Raw genomic sequence first — 21446 nt, 5'->3', positions numbered from 1 at the left:
AACAGCCGGCTCTTTGAAACAGGACATTAAAGAATGAATAGAAGATAAGGAGGGCTGGTCTAATTCCATATTCCATCTGACAGCAGATACACTTTCCGTTAATGCAAAACCCTTTTGGATGAGCTGAGCTCCTCTATGTGGGATGAGATCACACTTTACTCTGACCTGTGAGACTCAGAGAACAAAGAAATCTGATGTATAATCCGGCCACAATTATTCTGTCCGTCCATTTTAGCCTGAGTGATGATAGGGAGCCTGACAGCTCAATCACAGTGAAGGCAAATTAGGTACAAAGACAAGTACAAACCATCCAAATCTAGTATCAACTAAAATGATTGAATATTAATTACTTCAAAACATATTATGTCTGGTTAACATTAGCTTCCAACATTAACAAGCAAAGTTAAGTTAAAAATAACAAAACCCTCTGAACCTGTATCTATACCACCAAGAAAAAGGCTACATTTATACTGTATGTGTTTGGTGCTGAAAATGTACTATTAACATATTGTTGAGATACTGAATGAAGTTAAAGTTTAAGTGGCAGTTGAGTTATAATTACTGAAAGACGTTGACACGGCATTTAAATGGAAGGTCTAAAAGAAGCAGAAATGTCCGCCTAAGTGTGTGAGTGCTGAGTGAAGTGGAAACAACCTTTAAATACAAAGACCAAATCGTCTGTTTCTGCATGCTCTCACAGACGCAGGTCACAGATACAGAAGAGATTTCTGACGCCTTTATCAGGAGGCAACATTCATTCTCTGGGCCTTCCAAAATGATAAAAAATGAGGGCAAACACTGCAACATCAAAACGTGACAGCACTAGGGTTAATGAAGGTGAGGTTTTGGAACCAAAGAAAAGCGATCTGTTATGGTCAGAGAAACAGAATAAATGTATTTGTAGGTATATTTCATTTAGAAAAATTAAAGATGTTTACAACAGCAACATGTTTACATTGAGCTGTTAAGGAATTTCCATTATTGGGCTACTAGTTATCTCTTCAACAGGCAACTATATCCTTACCTCCAACCATGGAGGTATGACACAATGTTTGTGAACAGCACTCATGTGGTAGAAAAAATCAACTCAAGATCAACATTGGAAAAAGCTGCCAAATCCATGAGACTCTGTGGAGCACACACAATATCAAGCAGCTGTCAGTCCTGTTGTCAGAGCAACAGGCCCCCATCCGACAGAAGCCTCTATCTTCCACTCCTTTGAAGGAAAACACTTGAAGAACATGTAAAGGTGGTGGATGTACCGTCTGACACAAACAAGGCCAACCGGCAGAGAACTCTGTCATGCTGACGTGTCTCAGCGCTTCACTTAACTCTGAACTGCCGGCAAACTTTTATTTTGTCTTGGGGAGATAATCGGCACTTTATCCGCGGCAGATGTTCCCGCTCATCCATCACCTCCCAATGCTGTGTTCCTGACTAACAGGACAAAACTGACTGCGGTCTAACAATCTTTTCAGACTGAGGTGAAAGCGTCAGCCTTTTGCTGAATTACCTTCCCTTTAATCAATGACACCACGTTGGAGAAAATATCTCCAGGAAAGTGGCGGGTGGGGAATCTATATCCATCATGCACGTCCGCCATGTTGCTAATAGATGACCTAAATGCATCACTGTGTCAAGAATCATCTGACATTCATCAAGATGTAGAAGGGATATAAATAAAAGGACAAATGAGGGCAACACTATAAACATGAGTTATCATCTCCTCTGAAGCAGAGCAGAGAGACGAATAGATTTGAAATATATATTTTTAAAGAAAACTAAAAGACACATGCTTTTTACCCTAAAGACAGAGAGTGTATCAATCACCTACATTCAGGTTATTTGACAGAAACAAATCTCACATTGATTGTGAGGATTGACTGAGGAAAAACGCTGCGTTCACTTGTTCATAAAATTACTGATGAGGATGCCAACGTTTTCCCAAAGATGTAAAACCACAGAAATCAACAAATGTTTGTGTTCTCAGTATTATTGTTGTTTTAAAAAGACCAAAAGTACCAACTTGCAGTGGAGGAAATAAGTATTTGATCCCTTGCAGATTTCTTAAGTTTGCCCAAATGAACAGTCTATAACAGGGGTGACCAAACTACGGCCCGGGGGCCAAATGCGGCCCGCGGACCATTTTGAATCAGCCCTCAGCAAATTCAAAAAGTATAATGGAATATGGCCCACAAATGAAACTTGTGCTTCCTAAATATAAATGTAAACATATATTACAAAGTAGTATTCATTTGTTAATGAGACCACTTTTCAAATCAATTCAGTCAATTCAAGTTGGAAACATTTTCTAACATATCTTAGTTGATAAGAAAAAAGCCCAATGACTTATTTACATAACAAGCTTGAAATACCCCCTTCCTATTTCTCCTTATTATAATCAATCTGAGGCTTCTGTTTTAAGGGATGAGCTGCCAACACTCACAAGCATCATTTACCTACATTTGATGTTGCTAACTTATAACTGAACTTATGAGGCAGTGTACCTCTAGTGAGTGGCCCAGCCCCCTCGGTGAAAAAAGTTAATTTTAATGGTAGGTTTATTTTAGCAGTGAGAGTAAGAATATCAAAAAGAAAATCCAGAAATGTGCATTATATATATATAAAAGATAAAAATGTATTTGCATTTAGCTGTGGATAATAAGTATTCGATTCCCAGTGTTGAAGTGATTGTGTTTATCGCAAACGTTTCATTGTAATTCAGGGATCAACATGCTGTGTATTCAACCGTGTCGGTACATCTCAAATTAAGAGGGCAGAGGCTGTACCTGAGCGTCCATTAGCAGGTGTCTCATCAGAGTCATGGGCTTCCTCAAGGTGTCCCTCTCTCCCGGCATGAAGGACTCGTCCTCATGAGCCAGGCTGCAGGGTCTGGTCACCATGAACTGAGCAATCTGGTCGTTCAGGCTGTTGAGAGACTGCACCGCTGCAATGGAGGAGAAGGACAGTTTTAAAACCACAAATGCTAAGACACAGGAACACAGTATTAATGGCAGTCAATCTATTCTTTCCTCTAATGCCATGTGGGCCGAGGAGCTCCAAAGCTTGCTTCATCTCTCTCTAGCGGCCTCAGTGGAGCAGCCTTCATTGTTCTCCTCTTTAGAATAATCCCTCTTTTGGACATTGGGCATCATTAGCTTCAATCCATTACCAAGACACAGTAACTCGGACTAATTCATTATATAATCCATTTCGGTATGGAGAGAGTCCCAGTGCTAAGGTCTATTGTGTTGGGTTTGTTCAGAGGCTACAGCGACACAATGAGGAGCTCAGAAGTCTCTTTGGTCACAGCCTGTTGGTGAACAAGAACAAAAAATGAAAACAAGCCATCGTGGGGGATATTTTGTATGAGACGTATTAACAAATAGAGCAACGAACATACATAAGAGAGTCACTGCTAATGCTGCAGCTGTCAGTTATTTAGATGCACAATTATTTACTGGATTTTCTTTTCAATTAAAAACAAGCAGCTGTCTGATACAGTTATAATAACTCAACACATAGCCCAACAGAGATGTTTATAATACATATTTTAGATCCACAATTGATAAGTGATTTATTGATTGAAAAAAGCCTCCATTTGTGCATTGTTAACTCCCTGAGAGCATGATCACTACTGCAGAAGTAGCTTGCTTAAAGATAGGTGTGACGAGAAGTAGTTACATGCAGGTAGATTATATATATTGCTTCAGTTGTTGATGGTATAAATCAGGAAATGAAAGCATCAAATCCTCTTTATTGTGAAACAAAAATCAGCAAATATTTGGCAGGTTTGTGTTCTCAGTATTATTGTTGTTTCAGTAGACCGAAAGTACCAACATAAGTCACCACAGGGAGAGCGTGTTTGCAAGAGGACATTTGCTACAAGTCAAGCATCACTCTGTTTCTCTCTCACAAACAGACACTAAGAGGCTAAGAGGTCAATTTGAGGCGAGAGTGACGGAGAGACCGAGGCGATGTGACTCACTGACATCATTCAAGGTCGGCTTTTCAACAGAATGATCAAAGATTTATGGCAACACCTTTCAGCGCCTCTCTTGAACTGCAGCAGCATGCAGAGAGAGGCATGTTTACGAGCAGACTGGGCCCCGCAGGCAGCGCGGCATACATCAAATCAAGGCAGGGTGTGTCGAGGGGGGGGAATAAAATGTTATAAAACGGAAGGACGCCGATTGGATTGTAATTTCGCATTCAACATTTACAAGGTGTACCTCTCTGCTCCCAAAGACGGCCAAACACAGGTAATGGCACGTTGCAGCTGCTGGATATGACATGCTGTCAAACTGTGAGAACAGACACACCTCCTCTCATGTCTGCTCCACTTTCAATTTGTACTGAATGCATTCTGTCACACACTGTGATACATCATGGAGATCGTGAGTGGGTTTCTATGATAAAAAAATATACTTTGACTGCCCTGAATGTGTCAACATACAGTACACCACAATCAAAATTCAACAGCTTCATCTCCAAAGAAATAAAGCACCAAAGAGACAACTTGTTGCTTAGTTTGTTGAACCCTTTACAAAAACAGATTGCTTCTCACTCGTGACATTACAACCAATACTCAATCTTCAGGCTGCTGACATGACTGATGCCATGAGAATACATCTGCACATATTTAACACTACCATTTTCACGTTTATTAATATTCTTCTGGCAGAGCAAACCAGATGAGGCGTCAGCGTTGAGATGATTCTCTGCTGAGAATATGTAAGTGAGGAAACATCAAACTAAGTTTTCACATCGCTGATCACATACAGTGTATAGCAGTGCTGGCACGCTATAGCCAATGCTGGCTGGCACGCGGCACCGTAACCAGTGGCACACTAGGAATAAGTGGAATAAGTGTGCAAAATATTTAAATTGTATTTTCGGATCCTGAACGAGACAGCCGCCAGAGCGCGTCTCCCCGTTACCTGCAGAAGGAAGCCATGCACGCAACGCAGCCCTGCTCTCTTTTAACTCCAGGTGACTTTCTGCCGCTTTTCTCCGCGGTGCAGTGCTGATCGTTTCACCACGGAGGCGCTTCACTAATTGCAGTCCCCAAAAGGAGCTGTACAAATGCCGCAGTTTTTGCGTGGCTGTGTATTTAGTTGAAAGCCCAGTGGCGATCTGCTCATCTCTCATCGAAATAATATGCTACAAAAGGGGCGGACTGGCCATCTGTGTGTTGAACTTCCCTGTCGGCTCCCAGACCGTAGTCGAGGAGGGCAGAAGCAACAAGCTTCAGGTTCAATAACCCACTTTAGCTTAAATGACTGGAGAGAGGCGAGCTCTTCTTGGGAGGCTGTTGCATTTATTTAGCTGTTCTTCTGTTTCACAAAATAAATCAGAGACCTCTGTTTTTCTGCTGCCTCGTTTCACTTCCAGAAACATAGGGCCTTTCTCACTTCTCTTATTTTTCATTTCCTTGCTCCTCGGTCTCGGTCTCACCGGAAGTTGATTTGTCTGCGCCATCTTGAGTAGCGTCCCAATGGCCTTATTTTTGTCGGAGGAGCGATAATGGAGGAGCGATAATGGAGGAGCTATAATCGAGGAACCACCAGACCATCCTCCGATGAAATCCTCAGACACTCGCCCCGCCCCCTTACTGTGTATCGCTCACTGATTGGACGATGCAGAGCATGCACTGATCTGATGCTTCTTGACATGAGAGCAGTACCCCAGCGGAGTGAANTGCACTTATTGTAAGTCGCTTTGGATAAAAGCGTCAGCTAAATGCAATGTAATGTAATGTAATGCCCCTGTGTAGCATATTATTTCAATGAGAGATGAGCAGATCGCCACTGGGCTTTCAACTAAAGACACAGCCACGCAAAAACTGCGGCATTTGTACAGCTCCTTTTGGGTACTGCAATTAGTGAAGTGCTTTCCTCCGTGGGGAAACGATNTGGAAGTGAAACGAGGAAGCAGAAAAACAGAGGTCTGTGATGTATTTTGTGAAACAGAAGAACAGCTAAATAAATGCAACGGCCTCCCAAGAAGAGCTCCGAGCTCTTCTTGGGAGGCCGTTGCATTTATTTAGCTGTTCTTCTGTTTCACAAAATACATCACAGACCTCTGTTTTTCTGCTTCCTCGTTTCACTTCCAGAAACATACACACGTTCCCTCACTGTCGCTCTACCATCCACAAACACACATGCACAAGCCACACCCCTCTCTCTCTCTCTTAAAGGGACAGCGATCTCATCTCACTCTGCATGACCCTAATATCATAACATGTGTGCTCTGGAAAATCACAGAACGGACGAACGTCCTTATTATTATGCCGTTTAAACCAATTATTTAAATGTGTTAAATTCGGCATCATGTAAGTTGCGCTGACAGGTCCACACAATGCTTCCCCTCAGCGAGGCTCCCCCCCCCCGTTGATAATTCTCGATCGTTGACACGCTGATCAATTTTTTTTTTTAAATGGCACTTCATATCAAAAAGGTTGCCGACCCCTGGTGTATAGTATTCAAAATGGCCGGTCGAAGCTGACCTTATGTGAACTGAGAGATAACTATTCCCTTTAACACTCTGGAGTCCAGGTTCATTTTGGTTGATTGATGGCAATCTTCCATGCATTCATTCTCTACAGGACATATGAAGCAATGTTATACTGTATTTTGTATGATTGCCTAAAATGTCTCTCTCACTGAGTCTTTCATTGATTTCCCACAATGTTTCATGATTTTAATTATTTCCTGATGAATAAAAATACTTCATCATCAGATTTCTTCTTTATCTTTTATGTAAAATGTACAATACTTTAAATCAGAGGGATATTGTGTTTGTGTGAAGCGGCCTCCCACACACAGGTGGCCCAGTGCTGACTGGGAGATGTGGACAGCTCATTACAATCTTCACCCGCAGGAGCAAAACAACATCAACAATGAACTCTAATGAGGCATGTTGGGGTTTTGTCAGACTCCACAGTACTTGTGAAAGGAGAATATAATGTGCATATAAAAAAAAGAAAAATCAGCTCACTCTAAATGCAATCCCTCCTTGGGGAAAAATATCAGTTCCAGTTTCTGTATATGATTGTTTTTAATTTGCGAAATCGTTCAAAATATGAACAAGGGAGGGCTTATGTTTATATTCAGATGCAGTGGAATAGAGTCACATATATTCAAATGAGCTCAGTCAGCTGTCCCACCAGGAAGTGTGATGAGAAAACATATTAAAAAGACTCTTTTGCTTCTGCCACGCTTTGGGGACCGACTGTTACAGCCGAAGAGTCACAGCAGCCAGAAATCTTCTGCCAATTCAATTTCAGGAAGCTCCAAGAACTTCACACTTTGGGCCCGAAAGACCCAGAGTGGGATAAAAGGGTGAGGAAATCTGTGAGAATCTGAGGCAATCCCAAAAGAAAGAGAGTGAGGCTACATTTCAATTACAATGATGGCAGATAAATAAACAACACAATCTTGTTGAAGGACAAAAGTCTGCAGTGAACCTAAACCAGGGCTGTAACTCCACAGGGAACGTTTCTTTTGAGGCTTTTGAAAACATGCCGCTGTAAACAAAGTTTGTTCAAATGCTGAGATTTGGACGGATCAATTATAGCTTAGCAACGTTCGCTTTGCATAAAAATAAGTGAATCTCTCTGCGTGTCTGACAGCATCAACATAGGCCTGTAATTTAGCTGTTTGCCTCATTGTTCCGCTCCAGTATCTGCAGCAGGGCTCAGCACCCGCTGATGCTTCTCACGACGCAATTCCCCGGAGAAATTGGACACTTTTTCCCAAAAGCAATACCACTCTATCCTGTGCATTACAAGCGTGTTACAGCATGTTCCACAAACCTTTTTCTATCTTTATCTCCGGCATACTACACATTTCACTCCAATGTCACGCTTCCACACTTCCTCAAAATGTATTTAATTGTATCCCTCTGGCTGGTGTCCACTCATTTCCGATGCAAAGCAGATGGAAGCGCGTGTGTGCGAAGAGCTTATACCTTTATTGGCAAATCTGGGAATATGTGAACATGGGAGTGCATAATTGTGACAGTGGCTTTAAAGAGATTGACCCCCCCGTGAAAAAACAAACGACACGGCTCTGGGTTTGTTTGTGTCTTCGTGTTCCCCCAGACTGAGAATTTGAGAAATCACAGAATCTGCCCAAAACAATCAGACAGGCAGGATCTGAGGCAGACTGCCAGTCGTCTCTCCTCGGTCCCCTGCGAGTGAGAGGATCTCTCGAGGAACCATTTATTTCTCATTTCCACAGTCAACACAACGCAATAGGCATGTTTCGGCTTGTTGAGATGCTCAACTGTATCTGGTCGGATAAGCTCTTCATCCAGACACTTCCAACCCCAACTCAATCCTGGCAGGTCCTTGGAGTAATACCTCACACGCCTATTGTGAATATTTTGAAGCCGGTTGTAGTGCATGTAAGCAAGCGGAATACAGATTTAAGTACAATAGGCTTTTGGTTGCATTTGTGTTGCCAATAGTACAGCTGCTAAGTCAATAAGCTAAAAGCTGTTTTGAGGCTGAAGGGAAGAAGTGTGCACATAATGTTAGGTAACATGCTAATATCAGTGATAATATGCACATGTCTTGCAGCTGTAATGTTTAAGATTGTTGTGTTCAAAAGCCCACACTACCAGAGTGTTTAGTGTTCCAGATAAATGATCAAGTGTGTCCCAATAAATGGTAAATATATAGTCAAATGCAGTATGCCAAAAATATCAGGATATCTTACTGCAACCTTTTGCGACTATTCTGACCCACAACCTCATCCACAGCAGATTTATGAGCAGAGCAAGAGGGTCAAAGTTCAAGGTGCAATGTTATGACAAAGTAGTATGTCTCAATTGATTGCACAATGCATGCGACAGTAGATTTACATTCTTTCTAAGGGCAGCTGCATTATGAAAAGATGTCTGAGATTTGGAACGCAGCACATCAATGTCCACACCAAATTTCATCCTAATCTATTCAATAGCTGTTGTGATATTGCCAATTAAACCATAAATGATATCCCATACTGGCACAAGAAGAACATTTAAAAGATCTCTAGAGTCATTAGGATTCATCCCAAGGGGACCAACAATGTTTGTACACATCTTACATACATGATTCCTTATCAGAAGTTACCTCTATTCATGTATACTATGTGTTGTAAAGAGATATAAGCCATGGTTCTGTGAATATGACACCCACATCCAGATGTTGTTTAGGAAAATAGCCAGTACAAAAGGAGTACCTTATCTTATCTGCAAATAAAATAATGCTTGAAAAACATTTGTATTGTATAGTTTTTCAATAACCGGTGTCAACACGTAAATATATGTTTACTGTAAGTTTCAACAGCCAATAGCATTTCAATAGAGACATCTTTTCAACTATGAAGTAATTGATCCTGGTTTCTATGGAAGAGTGAATTGACTTTTCATGCTAATGAGACAGCTGCTTAAAATAATTACCTAATTTGCCCTCAAACAGGTTATTTATTTTTCATTTCTACTATTCAGTTTATGAACAAGTGAAAGATGTTAAAGGTAAGAAAGTAAGGATGTTGACAGCGGACTACAAGGCAGGAACGTTTCTGCTCGCCCCGCAGATCCTCTGCACTGCAGCTTCAAATTCAAAATAAAAAGAGAGCGATGAAACCTTCCTTACTTTGTTCATACATCCCAAAACTGATTTTGTCAGCCAAATCTATCTCAAACTAACCTTCCTGTCTCGTCTGTCAACAAATAACACACATACATGTATTTTCAAGATTAAAAATGCTAAATCATACTAATAATAATTCAAACAAAACAAGGGAAAACGTTTGATTATTGAAAGTCGTTTTAAACCACCATAGGATAATCTGTAGCTTGCTAATATTACAGACAGTAGCTTGTTGACAATAAACACAAACAGACGAAGAGCAAGATGATGAAGATGATATGATACAAATCTCCTCTCTTGAATGTGGTAGCGAAAAGTATTTTGACACATTAAATGACGCCCATATGTTATTCTGAATATCTCATAGAGGATTGTTAAACCTCACTGCAGAGTTTATGTTCCCATTGAGCCACATGAGCAGTCATTAGGCCGGACACTGACTACATTTCCTATAATGTAACTAAAACATCATTCACTGGACCTCACTGCCCTGCCATCTGCTACCTTTTTAAATCCTTTTAACTGCAGTTTGTAATGAAGGCTTTTTGTTCAAACTTCAAAGTCTCTAAGCCAAAACTGAGACGACAAAGTGAGGGTTATTTGTATTTAGCCTTAAGAAAGCTTCTCCGTAGCTTTAGATTATACAAAGGTTTGCATTTCTGTTGATTTCAGCTTCTGACTAAGAGATCAAAAACTTCTCTCAAGTTTTCAACAGCCTGCCACATTATCCTTAAACCTTGATATACATTTCTCTTTTACCTGTTCAAGAAACAGTCATCTGAGGTAAATCCCTTTAAGACACATTGTGATGTAGAGAGCTGCATCTCACTCTGTCAACCCGCTCTGCATCAGAGCATGGAGCTCCAGTGTGGAGACAGAAACTGCAGGAGGGATTTCATTTTGCCCACAGCAACATTGCCACCACCTGGCAGCTTTGATTCATGCTGCAACCGCATGAAACGAACATGAACCTCTCTCAGACCAGACGTCTCACAGACTGGGGCTCACACAGCTAACAGTGAAGGGTTGACAAAGATGGCTAAATACCCTTTTGTGACATCTGCCACTGCCTTCACTGAGTCAGGTTGACGCTGATGACGATAACCTAATATTGTATTTTCAAGAAAAATGTACGATAGAGGGGGTAGGACCAGAAGCGTTTTTTTAAGCTTCTTCTTGCCCCTGTTGAACATGACAGAGACTATTTGAGAATTGTTTTTTTTTTGTACTTTGTTAAAATTATTATTATAAGTAAAAAAAATATATATATTATTATTATTGTTGTATGTTTTGTTTCTGACATGTTCAATAAATTGACAAAAAAAGTACATTCTGATCTCCCCAAAACCGGTTTGTTATACGCAATTAAAATGTTGGTTTTTAACAGTCCAGAGAAAACGAGGGTTTACGTGCCCGCCTCTGATTTCTTATAACTTTGATCAGTGTGCCACCTAGTGAGAAGTACAAGAGATCAGTACAGAGCGATCTAGGTTTCCCTTTCTTCCTTTGACTCAAAGACTTTAGAAAAACAAATCTCAGGAGGGTCGATGATCCATCGGCTGAACATAAAAGCCTCCGATGGCCCTTTGATAATCTGCCTCAGGCCTCCTCTTCAACACCTAATGAAACCACTCCGAGAGGATTGTGGCTCTCACGGAGATTCTTCCACCCACGCAGGTAATTCATTCACAGATATAAGGAGTTACTCTGTATCTCTGCATCAGGTGTAATGGTTTGTGTAATTGAAACAAAAAGAGCAACTAATTGTCAGCTTTTACAAAAAGGTCAGGAGTCAGGAAACTGTTTGAATAATTAAGATGGATTGCCAGGGTTAAAGGTGAATTCATGTTATTATCAATTATAGGATTTTACAACTGCTTGATACCATTATTGAACAGTAGCAGTTCTTTGAGCGAAGGAATGATAGTAATCCTTAAACAAATGTATCAATGTATGAGAAAAAAAAAATCCACAATTAGGTCGTCTCAGGTTATGTGCAATAATTTTAACGCAAACTGCCTCATCTACTCCTTCATCAGTTTGTTACATTGTTTACCTAAAATGACTTTGATAAGAACAGGCGTAAAACAAGTCTCAATGGGCAATAAGTGTAGGTGGAGATATTTAGCATTAGTGACAGCAGCAGGGAAAGGCAGCCGTGAGCATTTGCATTCTTTTCATTCAAATCTATTGTTGGAGAGAAACTGAAGCCTTCTCCTCTCATACAATAACTCTCACTCTGAATCACCAGCAGCTTGCTTAATTCTGTTCTAGCTTTGCTGCAAAAAGCCAACACAATGTCACAGTATCTACATTTAGCTGGAATATGAAATATACAACTGGACCCAGGAAGGCAAAGGTGCATCATTAATACTATGGCTGCCAGCAGCAACCACAACGCATGGAAACGAGCTTCAGGAGAAACTTTGAAGATGCCACTGACAGACAGCAGAGAAGAAATGTCACTGCATCAGCTGAGATAAGGAGGAGAAATGAGGGTCCTCTCCTCTCCTCACTGAGCCGAGGTAAACACAGCTTGTTAGAGCAGACCTGTGTGAGCTCAAACATGACATTTCAAAATCCGGAGGCTGCTCGCTGAAGTGCCTTTCGAGAGCCGGGGCAACAAGCGACACTGGTGACAAGGTTGCAGCCAATTAGGACTGTTTGTGAGCAAGTGTGTGAACCTGTCTTTCAGGAAGGATGAAAGTGGGTCAGAGCTGCAGCGTACCTTTGTACCGGAGCACGACGCCAGGTAACACAGAACTCACAGACTTCAAATGAGACAGATGGGGATTAAACAGCTGAACTTTAAATCTGCTCTAATATGGGGCGACAGCTCTGAATCCATTATTATTATCAACCACTTTGATGCTCAAAATTCATATTCGGAGCAAGTTTCTGATAGTAGATGAGCCACACTGAGTTCAGGCTGCGGGTATTACCGTTATCTTTCATTCATTTCTGTGCAGGTAAACAAACTGTGCGAGTTCAAAGGCGCATCAACTCAACATATTAGCAAGTGAGACATTACCGTGTGGAGAAAACTGTTGCCTCTATATTTCGTGAGCTTTTTTCCAGAGAGGAGAGAGTGGAGCTGTTTAATGATGGCGAGCGTGTCTCTCCTGGTTCACGTCAGCGGAGGACAGCTCAGAGCTGTGATGCAAAAACCACCTGACATCATTGCATGTAGGATGTGGTTGTGAAGTAGGAAGGGGGCCTCTGTCTCTCTGATGTTAACTCTGATCTCAGCTCTGTCCACATGCTTGGTACTACTCGCACACAAGGGCAGCCAACTTACCACGAGACATGAATGAGAAAGGATTTTTTCCTTGCATTAACTAAATCCATGGAGCAAGTTGTGCTATAAAGGTCAGCTATTTTAGGATGCATTCATTTCTCGTATCTGAATACCTTTGGGTTTTGGACCGTCGGTCGGGGGAAGCACACTATTTCCCTGTTTTCTGGTATTTTGAATATCTTTAATATGTAACAGTTAGCAGATTTAACCATCAACTAACTGGCTCATAGTGCAAAAACACTTCAGCAAATGATAACGTGGGGAGTGGGAAAGGAATTTCAAAATGTTCTTGTAAATTCAATCCTGCAGAATGATGGACTCTCTTCAGTGTGTTTCACAATGAGCCTTTTCTTATGAAGAGCCGTTTATCACAAGCCCGGCTTGATTTGATGCCTTTGTGATGCATCAACTTGAATTCGATTCAGCTCCTCTCTGACATGCACACTCTGTACAAATCTTAAGAGATTCTTGGCATTAAGTATATGCTTTCCTTTATGGTATAAATTGGTAGCACGTACAGTCAAGCTTCTCAACTTGCAAGCATCAGATTTATAGAGCGTAGGTTCAAACGTTGCTTTGCTCATTAGCTTTGACACTGTCAAAACAACATTGAACTTTTAGATAGCAAACGCGTCAAGCTCCTTTTCAGCTATAACAAATAGAAAACCTTTCAGGAACCTTTTTCTTCTTTCCTATTGCTAATGGAAATTAAGTGAAAATAAATGCTTCCATTGTTGTTAGTATTTTCTGGTCATACGCAGGCAGTCAATCCAACTCTCATTCTCTCAATGTAACATTGACGTGCACACAGTGTGCACTGTCACTCCCATCCGTGCACGGCGTGCCCTGCATGTTAAGGAGAAGCACCCGGGAGAATAGGCTATATTTCATCACCACAGGAGCGCCCACACTAACTACTAATGCAAATGTATACAGACTCAAAGCACAGCAGATTCTCCTCAGGATTGCTTTCTGCATCACAGTGTGTAGTGCAGTGAGGGATGGGAAGTGGGATGTCTGAGGAATAAAGGATATTATTTACAATCACACTGAGCAGCAGTATAACAAAGCTTACATTTTTCCGCTCAGGTAACCTATGTTAGCTGCAATAAGAAAACTGTTTTGCAGATAAGACTATAAAATGTATTTTATACAATTGTTAGTTCTCTTCAATTTGTGTGTTGACGGTTATCTTGTCCTAGCCTCCCTCTCCTCCTTCCCCTCCTCTCTCTGTCTACTCAGTGGTGTATTGTAGCAGATTAACACTGGTGATTGGGAAACAGCTCAGCATGTGTCTGCAGAGGGCTGAGCTGTGTAACTAAGGGGTTTGTGGCAGGCAGAGAGACAAATAGAGGCCAGCAGTACTGGGCACGGTGAGGCAGATTTGCCGAGTCAGCAGACACTCAGGCAGAGGGTTCAATGACGCAGGAAACACGGCGGGGGACGTGGGCTCTTTGAATTCATTAAGAACATCTTTCATCAGGGCAAACTGTGTGTTGTCTTTCCATCCTGCAGCTGATTGAAAAAGAAAGTGTGTTTTTACACTGGTACTTAAACTTACACCACACTTACTTCATTCACACACAACATTACACAAACCCCCAGGGATACACACTTGTAAGCATAGCGACGCCAAGATGAGCAGGATTAGCCAGACTGTAAAAGATGATGTCGTTTATACCTTTAAAAATCTCCTGCAGCTCAGGACTATACCCAGCAGATCGAGCAGTGACAAATTTAGCCGCTTTAAAAAGTGGTGGAGATGAGTGACTATTAAATCCGGGAGATGTGTTCGCTGAGCGCACAGTGTTCAGCTTATCCACTTCAAATTGTGCAATAACCTCACTTTTGTATGAGTGTGTGTGTCAGAGAGAGATGGAGAAAGAAAGAGCGGGAGATTAAGAGGAAGAGGAGGCACAACAGTTCAAAGTGTGGGAATTACTAGAATCCTTTGAAACAATGCAGCAATGTATGAAATGCCTCAGAAATAGCAAAGCACTTCGCCTTCAATAAATCCGGGAGACACAATAAAGCACTTTGAGTTTGGGGGACTGCTGCAGCAACAAATTGCCTTTTGTGAAACACTCAGGGATATAGTATTCGTCAGGTTGAAATAAGTTTTGTAAAAGCAAGTGAAGCATTATGTTGTGCCCCCTGTTCAGAAATGTTACATACATTAATACAGTATGCAGTATTTGACCAAAACAGTAATGCACTTAAGCTCCAGCACAGACATTTATTGGACCTTGCCTTGTCTTTCTCGCCAATTATCTTTTTGTAACTTCGTTCTAAAAGTCCCCTTTGATAATAAAAGGTTGACCATCTTCACCTTGTTTTCTGAACCTAGTGTTCACTTTCATGGTTCACAGATATAAATGAATGGGGAGGGAACACTATGATTAATACACTATACAATTTAAACCACCCTCCCTTCATGTGTGCTTATTATTTCTGACGGTTGAAAACAATTATTAATGAAAGTATATAAGACATGCATCAGAAAGAAAGAAAGAAAGAAAGGAAGGAAGTGGTAGCAGTCCGTTCCTGAGGGTTGCTTCCCTTCCCAATGTGTTGGATTTTCCACGCCATAAAACCCAGTCAGAGTCTGTTAGGAGCTCCATCATGCAGCACATGTTGCATCATATTCCTCTAGCCAAGTACCTGTCTTCTTGTCACGCTGTGAGTAACAGCTCAGGAGTTCATGAAGCTCAACGCAATACACTTTCTACTGTCAGTGAGGAGACTTGTGTCAGTCAAGAGGAAGATCAAGCACGTGGAGTCTGAGAGAAAACACCAAACTAATGCAGTCAGCTTACTCCCATCGGTTTATTGATCACCCCGAGGGAAAGTATGCTAATGAAGATACATATGATCCCCTGCCATTAAGAACTAGAGGGGCGTTTGCAACTAAATAAATATTATTAAAACTCAATCAAATGTAGCACGCTGCTACACATCAAACAGCTCCTACATGTATTTAAGAAACATGGAATATAACTTTAACGGATACTCACAGCAGCTTTTGTAGACTTACAGAATCAGTTTGACTGACCCGAAACTGTCGTAGCGAGTCGGGGGGAGCTGACTGACGACCGACAGGGTCTGCCACTCTCAGCTTTACTGGGGATCTTTAATGCAATATGGAGATTAGAGGAAGTGATTTTCAGTGCTGCTGGAGATACCCAGAGACAGGGATCAATAATGAAAGTAAGCATACATAAACCATTGAGGCATTGACTGGGCCAATTGAGCATCGGTCGCATGTCTTTTTCTTTTTTTGATGTATTTTATTGGGCTTCTACCAAGAGTGGAAGTTTAATACATTTGGCCAAAATGATGTTAGCTCTTATTAGATTAGATTCAGTAGACACTTGCACTGAAAAAATGACTCAATTAAAGAAGCCCTTTAAAGAGCCTTACTCCCTCCGAATCAAATACTATTAGGTTTGATAGCCGGCAGCTAGGGAGTCTAATAGTGACAAGCACATTGGCCGAAAGCCAACACCTTGGCCTCCCTGAGCAGAGACACCAAGATGGCTCGACACGAGAGGGAGAATGGAGATATTCAGAGTTTAAGCCTCTGTAGACCTCCCTGCGGACCAGCTCACACTGCACCCGATCCTCACATCACTTTGGTTCAGTGGAGCAGAAAGGTGACTGAGACAGGATATGGTCATCCGGGCAAGAAGGAGCCCAGTCTGAGCATGCAGAGATTTGTGCAAACGCAGTGCAAATTAAGCTTTTTTTCATGGAGCTTCTAGCCAGTATAAACATTTTTTATGCTGCAGTTGGTTTAGGGGCAAGAAGTAGGACAAAATGTTAGTAAAACTAAAAGCAAAGATAAAGAGGAGGGAATTCTACCAGGGATGAAGAGGAGACAAAAAGAAAGTCAAGATGTAGTTAATAATGCATGGAGTTCTCAGAAACAGCAGCTTTACTTGCCATTCGCCCGGGGAAAAATTATAGAAGAGGCAAAGATCCACTAAGGAAAAAAAGGCTGTTTGGACCAAAGGACTCTCTTGCTTTAGATTTGCTTAATATATGTGTCCATGTAAGAATTAGTCTTAGCACTTATATGGCTCTGCACAGCGGGAAAATAATGTTTTATCTCTAAATGTCTGCAAATCATAGAACACATCTATCATTTCAAGATGCTGCAGTGTTTGTTTACAAAAAGCTTTTTGTTTTCATCAAAACATATTCTCATAAAGATTTCTCCTTTTTTTTTTGCAAAACAACGTCACTCACTTCGAATACAATCTCAGATAAATACATCAAAACACAACAGCAGCCTAACTGGAACTGTGATTTGCATATCTGTTAGATTTGCTCCTCTTGCTTGTGCATGCATTCTGACAGCCAAGCCGTTCGATGTGGCCCAATCAAACAGAATTTGCATGAGGCAGATATTGTGTACACATCACATCACACGTTCATGTGGCCTTTCATAAAAGAAGAAATTGACACAGTGAGCTGAGTGAAAACAGATACTGTATGAATATTTTACAAATAAGTTATTTTGTTTTAAGAGGAAACTCAATCTAGGAGGCTCGGCAGCACTTTATATTATTTAGATTTACGTTTTACTTCATCACTAAATAGTTAATATAATATACCAGTTGTAAACCCCAACATACGGGATGCATGATAAGTTCTGAGGGTCCGAAAAACAAATGAACAAACACATTTTTTACCGTAAAAAACTGAATACTAAGATCTTTTAAAAGATGCAGTTGCTGGTGCTGTTAAATGCAAAGAATGATACATATAACAAAATTATAGAAAGACCTGTCTGTGTAATGACTTACAGATCGACAGCAACACAAACTGCACCCTTTCAAAATGATACAGAACAAAACCAAACAATATAACGTTTATGTAGGGCGGATTTCAGCAGTGTTGTTTTGTTCTGCATTAGTGTTAGCTAAGTTTACCTAATAAAGTGGCACCTAAGTGTAGTTGATCTTAAGTATATCATCTATTTATTCTCCTGTGTACAGAGGTATTTCAGAATTGTATTTGAAAGGCTAGACAGACTCAGCTAGTCAGCCATGATGTGATTTGATAAGCATCTTCAACCCTGCCACACCCTCCTCTTGTTTTACCTCTCTTGTATACAGTGATGCCCTCTAGATAAACTGACCATACATAAAGCCCTGCACGGCATGCTTTTAGATTAATACAAGGGCAGTATTATATTTGAAAATCACGACTAATACGTTTGACTTTCCAGCGTCTGAATACAAATTATGTAACACATAAATTCTGCCTGGATGGCCCTCCCTGTTCGCGATATAAAACATCAAATACAGATCAGCAGCACTCCAAAAGCACTCAGTTAGCAAAGATGTTTCCAGGGTTTCACTTGTATAAAGCACAATATCCATTAGGGGCGTGCAACCCTTTAACAGTAATGTGTCCTTATCAACACTGTATTAAGCCAACATGAACATTCAAACTAACTGCATTATTAATAAAAAGGGTGCAAAGAGGAGGAAAGGAACATCAGCAAAGACAACAACAAATCCACAGCGCAGGATACTCTTGTTCATCCTCTTAAATACCTCTACGTATCAAATGTTAATAATAAATCCCAAAAAATGAAATCCTGCACCACTGATTATTAAGAAGCACGTGTGAAAGGAGAATGCAGCTTCCAGGATATGACTGACGTGTTTCCATTATTAGCAACACAAAGCGCTGTCTTGGCTGGGCTATTTTTGATGACACACACTTTGAAACTGCACTCAGACACTTCTCTCTGCAGGTGGTAATGAAGGGAAACACAGGGAAATAAAAGCGATGTGGCAAAGCCAATGTATGGGATGCAATTCTAAAGGCAGTTATATTTTGATGTCTGCCCTGGGCTCGCTTCATTAGCCATCATAACACTGTGTGAGATGTGCATATAGGCATCAAAGGCATTGACTAAGTTCTCACAGCACGACTCTATGAGGAGCGATACCAGGCCAGATGAGGGAGGAGGCACCAGACACTTTCATTCTGGAAGCAAGTCAATCACTGCCCCTCTTTCCTCCCCAGGGAAATATGTATTCTGACCATGTGCATTACATAATAAGATATCAGTGGAAGTATGCTTCATTTGCAGCGCTCCAAGGTTGTGTTCAATGTTCCTGCGGCTCTGACTATGATGATAGATTCAGTTTTCAATAATTCAGCTATCAGTCTGAGCTCTGAGAGTAGCTCTGATAGTGTCTCTGCCTGTCAGACTCAACCTCGCTAATACCGTGCACCTGCATTATGAATACATTTCAGCTAGCATCTGTCATACTGTTGATACAAAATGACAGTAAAGAAATCTGGATTTGCTACTTTCTAATTCAATGAAATTGGTAAATGAGATGTTCTTTGCTAACAAACCTTTAAAACTGTAAACACAACAACAAATACAGCATTTCTGATTTATCTTTCTGCATCAAGTCCTAAAAAGTGCACCCTTTATCACAATGCGACCCTTAGCCAAGCTTAGCCACAGCCCCAAGTTCAACCTAAAAAAAATCTGAAAAAACATGCCTTTGTAGCTCCCCCCTTCAAATAAAAATAGTTGCCTGCACAAGTTCATGTATCCAACCTTTTTCTCAGCAACTTCCAAGCCAACAGAAACATCAACAACAATCACAATATAAATAAATAATAATGTCTCCCTATACATTAGCATGCACATCTTCCCACGAATAACCCAGTTTTTCTGTTTTACCCCCAAATAAACTCTGTTTTGTCGCAGCAGCAGCAGCACAGAGAGATTTAAGCCATGATCCTCTTATCTTTTTTTGTACCTTCAAAAGATGTTTGTTGCACCTCAGTTTTAGCTAAATTAAACTGGCAATGCTGAGGGTGGAGATCAGTTCCGCTGACATGCGGGACACGCAGCAGTCGAATGATTTGTCAGGAGGCACGAGGTGTAATTGCGGCTACTCACTGGCGTGCATGAGCTGTCCCTGGCGTCCAAACACCTGGGAGAAGGTGGCATGGCTGCAGGTGAGGGTGTCCTCCATGGCTGTCCCACTGGCACACGCTGAGGAGAGAGGAAGGGGATAAAGGAAGGTCAGCAACACTGCGTCACATCAAGACGGAAAAAGAGCAGAGGATGAGGGAGGAAAAAGAAGAGGGAGAAGAGGGGGGTGGGGCTTGCCTTCAGTTGTAGAAGCTGGTGTGTGATCTCTGGTGATGACTGCTTTCCTCTGGACCCGTCCTGCTGCTGCTGCTGCTGCTGCTGCTGCTGGTGAGCCAAATACAGCCCCTCGCTGCTCACACCAATATGAGCAGAATTGCTCGCTGCACAGATAATGGGAGGGGGTGTGCCTGCCTGCGTGTCAGCATGTAAGTGTGTGTGCGCAACAGAAAGTTCTCTGAATGTGTGCCTGTGAGAGCATTTTGGTGTGTGTGTGTGTGTGTGTGTGTGTGTGTGTGTGTGTGTGTGTGTGTGTGTGTGTGTGTGTGTGTGTGTGTGTGTGTGTGTGTGTGTGAGGGAGAGTAATGTAGTGGAGCAGGCAGCTGGGCTGTAGGCACAGTTTCTGATCTTGTGCTTTGTCTGTGCAGGCTGACAGTCCTCTGCGGCTCCAGACAGGCTGGGTTGAAGGGGAAGAGCAAATAAGAGGGGAAGACAGGGGTGAGCACAGTGACTATGGAAGTTAAAAGTCAATCGTCCCTCCTCCCCCCTCACTCTGAGTGTGAGTACACAGCAGCGTTTGTGCCCTGGGAGGAGGACAGGACTGTTCTTTTCTGGTAGGTGTTACTATGTCCCCTTTTCTCTCCTCCCTCTCTTCAGCCCTCATTTGCAGAGCCTCAGCAGTAACATCTCTCTCTGCCTCTCCTGTTCTCCCTCAGATCTCTTACTCTCTCCACCCCACCCCATGCAAATCCCCTCGATCCATCTTAAGGCTCGGGCCGCTGCTGGGAAACAGATTCTAGCAAACTCGAGTGCTTCATCTTCCCCCTGTGCTGAGGGAAAAAAAGGAGGATGAGAAAGTGGAGAGGTTGAATAGAAAGGGGAAAGTAGGGCTGGTAGTACAGCTGGTGGTTTCCAGAGGCTTCGTCTTGAAAAGGAATTGTATAAAACTGCTGAGTATAAAATAAAAATGTGCTCATACTCAACAGAAAAATAACTCTTGTAAACTGCTACTTGTTTTGCTATGTACCTTAATAGCCACAGTGAAGCAGTAAAAAAAAAAGAGACATACTGGCATGTGTGAAAAAAAACACCACACGGTGCAGCTAAGCGACACACCAAGGTGTAATAAAGGATTAACAGTGACATGAGATCAAATGAGCACATGTTACAAGATCCTAAAATACCCTCCCAGGCCTTGGAGGCACAGTTAGTTATATTGTACCCATTGTGCAGCGGTTGGCATGGAGACCTCTTCTACAGACAAAACTCCAACATATTAGTATCACACTAAAGCCATTGCTGTCTAGTCTCTCTGCAGTGAATACACTTGAGTTAAACAGACAATTTCCTACCAAGCAACAACAAGAAAAAACATT

At 41.6% G+C, this 21446-nt stretch overlaps 1 protein-coding gene across 1 annotated transcript; it reads right to left on the bottom strand.

The window, feature by feature from the left end:
• Positions 1 to 2768: 2768 nt before the first annotated feature.
• Positions 2769 to 20175, bottom strand: LOC104951623 (putative uncharacterized protein C1orf196). Its single transcript, XM_010778334.1, has 2 exons — positions 19879 to 20175; positions 2769 to 2947 (listed from the first exon to the last, which is right to left on the bottom strand). The coding sequence occupies exons 1-2, from the start codon at positions 19952 to 19954 to the stop codon at positions 2769 to 2771; spliced, it is 255 nt and encodes an 84-aa protein (XP_010776636.1). The 5' UTR covers positions 19955 to 20175.
• Positions 20176 to 21446: the final 1271 nt, after the last annotated feature.

Source organism: Notothenia coriiceps, unplaced genomic scaffold (genome assembly GCF_000735185.1).
Source record: "Notothenia coriiceps isolate Sejong01 unplaced genomic scaffold, NC01 NC01_scaffold00019000, whole genome shotgun sequence".
In the NCBI taxonomy this organism is placed as follows: Eukaryota; Metazoa; Chordata; class Actinopteri; order Perciformes; family Nototheniidae; genus Notothenia; species Notothenia coriiceps.
This window is presented reverse-complemented; position numbering and strand designations above follow the sequence as displayed.

Bases quoted from the DNA above. Each gene is read 5' to 3' on its own strand.
- LOC104951623 (XM_010778334.1), bottom strand. From the start codon at position 19,954: ATGGAGGACACCCTCACCTGCAGCCATGCCACCTTCTCCCAGGTGTTT. The intron at 2,948-19,878 runs GTGAGTAGCCGC...CCTCCATTGCAG, and splicing joins GGGACAGCTCATGCACGCCA to CGGTGCAGTCTCTCAACAGC.